Source organism: Echinops telfairi, unplaced genomic scaffold (assembly GCF_000313985.2).
Source record: "Echinops telfairi isolate 266 unplaced genomic scaffold, ASM31398v2 ScPeMD7_10;HRSCAF=50, whole genome shotgun sequence".
NCBI classification, from domain to species: Eukaryota; Metazoa; Chordata; class Mammalia; order Afrosoricida; family Tenrecidae; genus Echinops; species Echinops telfairi.
The window spans coordinates 10,608,379-10,618,760 of record NW_022103907.1 but is presented as its reverse complement, the minus strand read 5'-3'; the positions used below and the strand labels follow the sequence as shown (position 1 = coordinate 10,618,760).

Here is a 10,382-nt window from a genome sequence, read left to right as displayed (position 1 = left end):
GGCTCAGTGGCAGTGGGTTTGGTTTATCTCCGGGGGAAGGCTCTCTCGGCTCAGTGGCAGTGGGTTTGGTTCGTCTCCGGGGGAAAATCCTTTCATCGTGGAGTTCCTTGGGATCAATCTTTTCACCTTTCCTGCTTGCTTTCTTCCCTGTCCCTATTCTGCTTCTTTAAGACCTCAAAAGTGAGTGGCTTAAAACACCCCCTACCCTGATATGGCCTTATTGCCATAATAAAGAAGCCCAGATGAGATTCTATCCACATGTACAAAACTCAGGAAAACCACTGCCTTGGGGTGGGGGGTCGGCGATGGAGGGGAGGGGCGGACTGCGCGGGGACTGCGCAGGGAGCAAGGCCGCGCAGTCCGGACGATTTTTAATTTCTTAATGTTTACCTTCTTGATGAGTCCACATGCCCCACAGACTAGAGTCCCCATCCATCATTGTGTCACAACATCGTGCATTCTAAAAGAGATGTTTGGCTATACTGAGGCAAGACGGGACTTTAATATTTGTAATAAGAGAATACCCTTTTCCCTGTGCCACCAAGTCTTATTAGCTAAAATAATAATAATAATAATAATAATAATAATAGTGTCCTCCAAAATGTCAGCTTGGCTGGGTCATAGTACTCTGTATTCTGTAATCACCCTCCATTTTGTGATCTGTGGATTACATAACACCTCAACTCCATGAAGTTACCTGGTAATGCCGCTGAGCGCTTTCCGAGATAACTAGCCCCTGCCACCAAACCGCCGTGATTCGACCTAAAGCTTCTGAGGTTGACATTTGTAAGGCAGCAGGCATCCTCCTCTTTCTCCTCTGAAGTGGCCGTGGGTTTGAACTGCTGACCTGTGGTTAGCAGTCTAAGGTTGACCTGGTAATGCCTAATGAAAATCAAACTCACTGCCACTGAGTTAATGACGACTCATAGCCGACCCCTGTGGGTTTCTAAGACTGTAGCTGTTGATGGGAGTAGAAAGCCCACTCTGTCTCCCGAGCAGCGGGTGGTTTAGAACTGCTGGTCAGGCAGATTGCAGTCTCATGCGGAACCACTGTACCGCCAGGGCTCCAACTTGAGGCATTATAGAGAAAAGCATATAAAACAGATGCTCATGAACTGAGGAGGCAGACAGTCTGGCAACCGCATGGGAACCTACAAGACAGCTCTCAGTAATTCTAGCCTCTTGGTTCTCATGGCCCTCAGTAGACCTCTTGAGTTGAGCTGTTTAACCAAGAAGACAGTGTGGAAGTGATGGAGCATGACTTCTGCGTCTCGATAATGGAATTCACGGATGTTTTCATGCCGTGCTCTTAGAGCCTGCACTCTGGAGGGAGGCTGCGGACCTGCAGTGCGGGCACCACCCCTCCATCTGGAGGAGCACCTTTGCTGATGAGCGGAGGGCTCCTGCCAAGGCTCAGTCCTGACTGGTGAGCCACTTCTGGGATCCCAGTCCTACGCACGCGTTCCAATGACTTCGCCTGGGCTGTGAGCTTCATTACATCACACGCGCCCTCCGCATCCCTTCCCCAACCCTCGCCTCTCCTTCCAGTCTAGCAGCAGTCACTGGCCTATTGTGGCAATGACTTTCTGCTTTCCTTTGTAGTTTTTTATGTTATGAATATACTTACACATGTACACATCTATGTCTCTGCCTCTATCCATAGTTTTGCTTCCTAGATCTTTCCTCTGCTTCCCTTTCCCTTCCTCCTGCCCCACCCTCATGCTCGCCCTTCTGCTGCCTCTTAGTATTCCTCTCAGCTAGACTGCTGTTGGTCCAACACCCCCAGCATCTCTACATCCTCCTCATTGTTGCTTTTAATTCCCTAGTTGTTCCCCCGTCTGTGGCGTTGTTTGCTCACTGCTCTTTGTTTCATTGGCCATGTGTGCATCCTTAGACGTTCCACTTTCGCTTAACCTACTTCTCTTTTCATAATATAATAAATGAAAATTGTATGAGTATACCTGAGAGCACCATTTGGCATTTTTTCACCCACTGTCTCTACACCTCAGATTCATCTTAACAATAGAACTTTTACACATAATGGTTTAGGCCTAATCTAGTACACCACACACTTGTATCCCATTTAATAATAAAATCAGTATGGCTGCAAGAAAGGAGCCCTGGCAGTGCAGTGATTACGTGCTCAGAAGAAAGAATGCTCAGTCAGCTTCCAGGAACAATGACAGCCTTGGATCCTGTGGGCAGTTCTACTGTCCTGTATGATAGAGTGGACTTGGTGGCAAGAGGTGGGTTTTGCCCAGGCAGTCAACTAAAAGGGAGGGTAAAAGGGAAAAAAAAAAAGAGGATGTGGGTGGGTGGGGAACAGGGCACTAACCACACATGGGGAAGGTACTGTTTATGCCTCCATAGGAAAGAGAGAGAGGGACCAGACATCAACCTGGTACCCAAGACTTGAAGGCAACATACCAGCACAAAGCAGCAAATTAACAGAGACGTCTACGGGCTGGCCCCAATCCCAGCTATGTGGACCTCCTCCCCAGAAGAACGCACCACAGAGGACAGCACTGAAGATACAGCTCGGGAAGAGGTGCGGGTGTGCTCAGAACACACTAAGAGGGAAGGAGAGAGAGAAAGAGAACCTAATCCTGGCCCCCCAAATCCCAAGGATGTTATTCCTGCTTGGGAAAGCAAATGCACAGAGAGGTCTATAGAGCCAACTCCACCACAAGACACGACGTTCCTTCACTGACCCACAGTGCTACAGGGGACAACACAGGAGCCAGTGCTGGAATTGTGCCCAGTCTGACCCTCCCACATAGGGGCGAAACACGAAAGGAGCACAACAGAGCAGCAAGGGGCGCAAAGCAATGAAGTCCTCGAGGAATCCCCAAAATAGACTTTGGGGCAGGCTTTGGCACTTCATCTGACTCGATCAGAAAACGTTCATAAGGGTCAACAGACCTGGAACTAGTTATAGGCTCTCCCCGACCACCACCATGTCTATTTATATGATAGGAAGGATAAACAATCCTGAGGAGAAAACAATGGAACCGATGGTTCCGGGAGGACATGGGAGACAGGAAGGTGGGAGAAAGGAAGGGGGCAGTCAACAAACCCAGGGACAAGGGAAAAACAAGTGATCTAAAAATTGATGAGAAGGAGGGTATGGAGTGCCTGGTAGGGTTTGATCAAGTGCAATGTCGCTGAGAGGAATTATTGAGAGCTGAATGAAGGCCAAACATGATAGTGGGACAGGAGGAAAGTAAAAGGAAATGGAAGAAAGAACTAGGAGGCAAAGGACAATTACAGAGATATAACTACAGGCATGTACATATGTAAATATATTTATATATAATGATAGGGATATAGGTCTATGTACATATATTCATAGGTTAAGTATTAAGGTAGTCGATGGACATTGGGCCTCTACTCAAGTACTCCCTCAATGTAAGAACACTTTGTTCTAATAACCTGTCATTCTGTTATGCTCACTTTCCTGACACGATCGCTGAAACAAAATGGGTGCATGAGCAAATGTGGTGAAGAAAGCTGAAGGTGCCCAGCTACTAAAAAATATAGCATCTGGGTCTTAAAGGCTTGAAGATAAACAAGTGGCCATCTAGCTGGGACGCAACAAAGCCCACATGGAAGAAGCACACCAGCTATGTGATCACAAGGTGTCCACAGGATCAGGTATCAGGCACTAGAAGACCCCAAGCAATCATATTGATGCGAACAAGGGGGGTCTAAGTGGAGACCCAAAGCCCATCTGTAAACAATTGGACATCCCCTCACAGAAGGGTCACAAGGAAGGGAGGAGCAAGCCAGAGTGCAGTATAGCACCGATGAAATATATAGCATTCCTCTACGTCTTTAATGCTCCCTTGCCACCCCCCCACCCCCCCATCATGAGCCCAGTTCTACCTTACAAATCTGGGTAGACCAGAGCATGTACACTGGTACAGATAAGATCTCCGGAACCACAGAACCCAGGATAGGTAAACCCCTCAGGAACATAATGGGAGTGGCCATGCCATTAAGGTAGGGAGAATGTAAGGGGAGAAAGAGGGAACTGATTGCAATGATAGATGGATACCACCCCGCTGCGCCCGGTGACAAACAACAAAAACAGCAGATGGTAAAAATATGAAAATAAAAATAATTTATAATTCTCAAGGGGTTCATGAGGGTGGGACAGTAGGAAAAAATGAGGAGCTGATACCAAGGGCTCAAGTAGAAAAAAATGTTTCAAAAAGGATGATGGCAACATATGTACAAATGTGCTTGAAACAATGAATGTATGGACTGTTAAAAGAGATGTAAGAGCCCCCAATAAAATGATTACAGCTAAAAAAAAATTGGGTGTTGTTTGTTTAGTTACCCAGGCTTGTGGTGGCACAGTGATTATGCCCTCAAACAAACAAACAAAAAAACAAAACAAACTCACTGCCATTAAATAGATTCCAACTCATTGCTAACTAAAAGATGGGTGGTGGTACCCACCAGACACTCTTTGAAAGAGAAAGATGTGACAGGCTTGGGAACCCTATTCTGTCTCTTGTCCCACAGGGTGGCTATGAGTCAGAATCACGCGGCAGGCAATACATATGAGTCTTGTTTTGCTCTGGTTTTGTTTTGAAGGCCACCATGAGTCAGGGCCTAATCAAAGCAAATCACAACAGGTAGTTTTGGGGGAGTACTGAAGGCTCAGTAGGGCTAAACCACTTGTTAAAAAACACAAAGTATGTAGGTTTCTGTGTTCTTGCTGCTGCAAGCAGGATGATTTAAAAAAAAAACAGTTTTATTGCCCTCTAATCCACTTATCACACAATTCAATAGTTCAATCATGACAAGAAGAGTTGTACAATGGGTGCAGATAAGAGCTGGAAACACAGGGAATCCAGGACAGATAAACCCATCAGGACCAATAATGAGAGTAGATATCAGGAAGAGGAAGGTGGGGGTAAAAAAGGGGAACCAATCACCATGATCTACCTATAACCCCCTCCTAGGGGGACGGACAGACAACAGAAAAGTGGTGAAGGGAGACATCGGTCAGTGTAAGACATGAAAAAATAATAATAATTTGTAAATTATAAGGGGTTATGAGGAAGGGAGGGCGGGGGAAGGAGGGGGGAAATGAGAAGCTGATACCAAGGGCTCAAGTAGAAAGAAAATGTTTTGAAGATGATGATGGCAACAAATGTGCAGATGTGCTTGACACAATGGATGGATGGATGAGCCCCCAATAAAATGATTTTTTAAAAAGAGAGTTGTACAATCATCACAATCAATTTTAGAACACCCCCCCCATGGTTAAATCACTTTTTAAATGAATTGTGTAATCATCATCAGATCCATCCCCCTCCCACATACACTGTTTTCTCCCTCAACCCTTCACCATCTTCCTCTATACTCCCTTCTATCAGTACTTATCTCTATGCCTCTATTCCGTCTGTGCACTGCAACTAGAAAACCCAATAGAAACAGGAAAAAAATAAAGTGGTGAAGAGAGAACAATAATAATACACAGATAAAATACAATTAGTGGGTAAGAAAGAAAAGACCACTGTGAATATTTAAGAGGACAGGGAAGACATTTTTGTTATGCAACAAGAAGAAATATTCAAACCTAGAAGAATCTTGTGGGAATCTGTCAGCGGCTTAATCAGGCTAGGTACTCTGCAGATGGGTTTTGGGCTCCCTCTGTTCTCCAAAGCTTTCTACAAATTGGGTGTTCACAATTTAGGCTGATACTTTTTCCTTTGTCATATTTGGATTTTGTTATTGTTGTTTTTGGATCACACAAGCTGGTGTGCTCCTTCCATGTGGACTTGGCTGACTCCTCACTCAGATGGCAGCTTGTCTGAATACAAGCATTTAAGACCCCGGACACTATTCCAATTGATAGCTGGAGCAACACCTACTTTCTTCACCACACTGTGGTGTAGCACCTTATCTTCAGTGATCATTTCATGAGTATAGAGCAGGGCCATGTTATCAGAACTAACTGTTCTTGATTGGAACTAGAGTTCAGGGGCGGCTCATAATCCATCTGCTGGTCCCTAGGATATGCATGACTCAGGTTTATATTGGCGTTCATATTATGACAAATTCAAAACCCCATAAGACCAACTACTCCACCAACAGCAATAAACCAAGTAGCAGAAAACAAGAGACAAACAAACAAACAAAACCAAGCAAACTAAACGCAGGGAAACAAAAGCCCATAGAAACAGGAAAGTAGAACACTTGTCAATCATCTCCCTGGGGTATAAGGTAACTGCACCTGTAACATCATCAATGTTTCCAATGGCACATCACTCTGGATGCTGTCTGTATGAAGAGCCTATGCAGGTACAGCTCCACCCCGGGAGCTGCAGCCCATGACTTGTGCTCCACACAGCTGGATCTCCCGAAGGATGGAGGTTGGTGCCAGGGGAAAATTCCTGGATCAGTTCTTCCAAGTTCAACCCCCTACCCAACATGTCAAAACCTGTCATGTTGCTGCGAGGGAGGAATGGAGATATATGGTGATTCTAGGTCCCTTTTCGTTGGGCACCCACCAATCCCTCCAAGGTCTCAATGACACCATTTCCACAAGTCTGGGGCAGCCACTTTAGGCTTCCTCTGCTGAGTACCCCAGACCTGGATGGGGGTCTGGGTTTTCCGAGCTTCAATTTAATCGGTGCAATATACTATCGCATCACCCAATCCCATCAAGCCTAAGGAGATACTTCACAAGGCTAATCCGTGCCACGATGGGGTGGCTTGGATCACTCTGGTGCATTCTGACGACAAAGCTCACAGGATTGCTGATGGATTGCAGGTGGGGTGTCAAAGGGCTACGTTAAGGTTCTCGGCCAGAATACCTGAAAGAATGGTATTCCACAATTTTATTTGAGTGGGAAGATGGCATGAACAGGGGTTTTTGCTTTTGACAGGGAGGTAGCAACTGTAATGCTGTTTTAGGCATATGAAGTTTGCGAATCCCTTCACGTGGAGAAATGCCTAAGTGGCGACGCAGTCTTACTCTTCAGGAGGAGAATTTGCCTAATTCGTCGCGAGCGGAAAGGAGACAAGAAACGCCTCATTCCCAAGTACGTCCTGATGGGGACGCGGATACCTTCCCTCTCACGCTCCTTCCCTGGCTGCAAGTCTCCCGTCGAGCTGACCGCCCTCGGGTGGGAATGTAGGTGAGAGTGTGGTGGGCCAGTTACAATCGACGCACACCCGGCTTTCCCCAACCTCTAAAGTCCCCCACTCCTTACCTGACAGCTCTACCCTTCCAGGCCCGCCAGCGTGAAGCGCGCACTGCGCGTGCGCACACCGCCAGGGCCCTGGACCGCCTCGTTTCCGGGCGCTGAAATGTTGTGGGCGGGGCTAGGAAGACGTCGTAGTGCGCTTGCGCAGAACAACACCCAACCCACTTTCCGCGCACGCGCCGTCGCTCCGTTTCCTGCTGGCAGGCGTCCTGGAGGCGGGGTATAGGGGTCCCGAGGCGGCTGTGTCGGCCCGGCATCCCCGCTGATCCCTTGCCAGACGAGGAGGTGAGGTCAACCCAATTCGCCACCAAAGCGCGCACGTTTTACACGCTGACACGCCCCTGCCCCCCTGTATATTTCCAGAGGGGGCGGGGGAGAAATCCGAGCCCGTAATGTGAACGTCGTACCTTTTGGGGGGCGCGGGGGGCTTGCCGGCTCGGTTCCCTGCAAGCCCCTCCTGGAGTTGACCGTCCTAGTCAGTCTGGGCCGGGCCCGCGCGGAGCGACGACCTCGGAGTAGCCGAGGGAACTAGCCTGCGGCGCGGGGCTTCGGCCGGCTGTCTTCCCGGCCTCCCGCTCTCGTGACTGCAGCTCCGCAGAGGAACCTGGCCGCCTCCAGGAAGACCCTTGGAGACATTCCGTTTGGGATCTTTATGCTGGGACAGGGACTTGAACGTCCGTCTGGGCCAGGTGCAGCGGGCACAAGCTATGGACAAGACCAGGCGGGGTGGGTTGTCAGGCCTGATGGAGTGGGTGAATGACATGTTTCTTCGGGAATGATGCCTTGTTTGCGACCTTTATTTTAATTTTCCTTTGACTTTATTATTCCTCCTCACCGAGCATGGGTTGCTTGCTTCCTTTTCACTTTACATTTTTAGGCTTTGTCTCATTTCAAGTGAAATGAGATGTAAAGCCGTTCTTTTCATTTGTTAGTGGTTTCATTTCATTAAGCTGACCTTTTAGCATTCAAAAAACCCTCATGAGCATTTTTGCTTAATCTTTCCATTTAAGGTGTGAACTTAAAACTTCACCAATAATGGAGTTAGCACACAGTTTGCTGTTGAATGAGGATGCTTTGGCTCAAATCACAGAAGCAAAGAGACCGGTTTTTATCTTTGAATGGCTGCGATTTCTTGATAAAGTCTTGGTTGCTGCCAACAAGGTATGGTATTGCTTTCTTTGCCGTTGGTAATCCTAATAAAGACTATTGTGTGTTTATGATTTGTAAAAGTAGCCATTATGTTTGCAGGACACGTAGGGAAGGAATTTGAGAATATGCTACTAGAAATTTCTAGTCTGCCCATTTGGGTGGCAAAATGCTTCATTTAAATCCAGTTCAATTCCTGTTCCCTCCCTCTGACTGCAGGAGAAACCGGAGGATGTTACTGGTGCTACGTTAAATGCATCTTCATCACCTACAGTTAGCGATCCTACTATGTATAGAGTTGCTTAGTTTGCTTGAAAACTGTTTCACACCTGCTTTTCTCTCCTTTGTGCCCTAGCAGTTCCTTCTCCGTTTGTCGATTGCAGTTGATAGGGCTTTGCTTCCTTTTTCACCTTGAAAAGGCTGACTGCAGAGGACTTACCCCACGCGCCCAGCACAGCATCTATTCCTCTTCTTACATGTGTAGCTCCTCTTGTGTGTGTATCCATCTGCCTTTTCTCCTGGTTTTCTGGCTGACCTTGTGCTGCTGCTGAAGATCACCCTCTCCATTTGTACATGAGATTCCATTTCCTCCTCTTCTCGTCAAAACCTTTGAACTTGAAGTATAATGTATAAACGGAAAAACACACAAATCAGAAATCTGTCACTTGGTGAATGATCAGAAAGAATCCACCCAGATAACTACCCCTCACAATGAGAAATAGAGCGTTACTGAAGACACAAAAACCTCCTTCATGGACCCTCTCAATCACTACCCGCCAAATGTAGCCGCCATCCTGGCTTCTCCGATGTGGGTTTGTTTTGCCCATTGTTGAGCTTTTGCACTATTGTTCCTTCTGAATCAGGAAGTTCCTTCAGACACAAATATGCTACCTTATCACCCAGCTTCAAAACAACAAAAAGAATATGAATCCATTTCTTCTTTCTTCTCTTATATCTACTGTAATTTCCCTGACATTAGTGAAATTCTTTAAAACAGTTGTCAATATTTGCCTCCTTTACCTAACCTTTGTTTCTCATGCTTCTAAAACATTAGTTTCAAAATTGAAATTATACATGCAAAAAAGGTTTAAAACCTCTTTCCAAAAGCAAGGAGTCTCCTGACTCTCCTCCCACTTCATTTTCTCTAAGAAGAAGCAAATAACTTTCACTCTTTAAGATGATTTTGCAATTATCTCCATCCTCAAAATAACTAGATTACGACGATTTAATTCTTAATTGGTTGCCATTGAGTTCATTTCAACTGCTAGCTAGCCTTTATGAGCAATTAGAACGGCCCGTAGGGTTTCTTACGCTGTAATCTTTATGGAAGCACATTGTGGGCCCTTTTCTCCCTCTGAGCCCCTGGTAGGTTTGAATCTAAATTAGTAGCCAAGCTCTTAAACCTTCCCTCTTCAATTATAGGCAGTGCCTATTCTTGCTATTGTGCAAGAGGATTTAATAATCACATCCGTGTTTTACCACCAATCTTAGGGAAGCAGACTGCCACATCTTTCCCTTGCAGAGAGACAGGTCAGCTTGAACTGATGACCATTCAATTAGCAACAAAGCTCTTCATGATTTTCACCACCAGGGCTCCTTTGCGGTCAGTGTTATGAAATTCCAAAGATGTCATTGTGGGGATGTTTCCCCATTGTGTTAGACCTCTTAAACATGGAAACTTACCCTCCCTATTTCTGAGAAATGTCCTTAAGTTTACTTACTTGATTTCTTCCCTTCTTGTGCTGTTTTGTTTTTGCTTTTGTCCCGAGTCCTACTTTTAAGACAGCGGTTCTCAACCTGTGGGTCATGACCCCTTTGGGGGTTGAACGACTCTTTCACAGAGGTTGCCCGATTCCTAACAGTAGCAAAATTGCAGTTACAAAGTAGCAACAAAAATAATTTTATGGTTGGGGGGTTCACCAAAACATGAGGAACTGTATTAAAGGGTGGCAGCATTAAGAAGGCTGAGAACCACTTTTTTTGTTTGTTTGTTTACTTTTTTAAAAAAAT

The 10,382-nt window shown here is 46.2% G+C and overlaps 2 protein-coding genes across 2 annotated transcripts in view; one reads left to right on the top strand and one right to left on the bottom strand.

Annotated features, from left to right (window-relative positions):
• The window catches only part of GPATCH11 (G-patch domain containing 11), a 22,823-nt gene extending 15,527 nt beyond the window's left edge, over positions 1-7,296 (bottom strand). Inside the window, exon 1 of the mRNA XM_045287061.1 lies at positions 7,233-7,296. The gene's annotated coding sequence lies outside the window, so the exon portion shown is untranslated. The remainder of the gene's footprint in view (positions 1-7,232) is intronic.
• Positions 7,297-7,469: 173 nt separating this feature from the next.
• Positions 7,470-10,382, top strand: part of HEATR5B (HEAT repeat containing 5B) — a 137,421-nt gene continuing 134,508 nt past the window's right edge. Inside the window, exons 1-2 of the mRNA XM_004711165.2 lie at positions 7,470-7,952; positions 8,237-8,387. Of these exons, the coding sequence (XP_004711222.2) occupies positions 7,879-7,952; positions 8,237-8,387 (225 nt within the window). The 5' untranslated portion in view covers positions 7,470-7,878. The remainder of the gene's footprint in view (positions 7,953-8,236; positions 8,388-10,382) is intronic.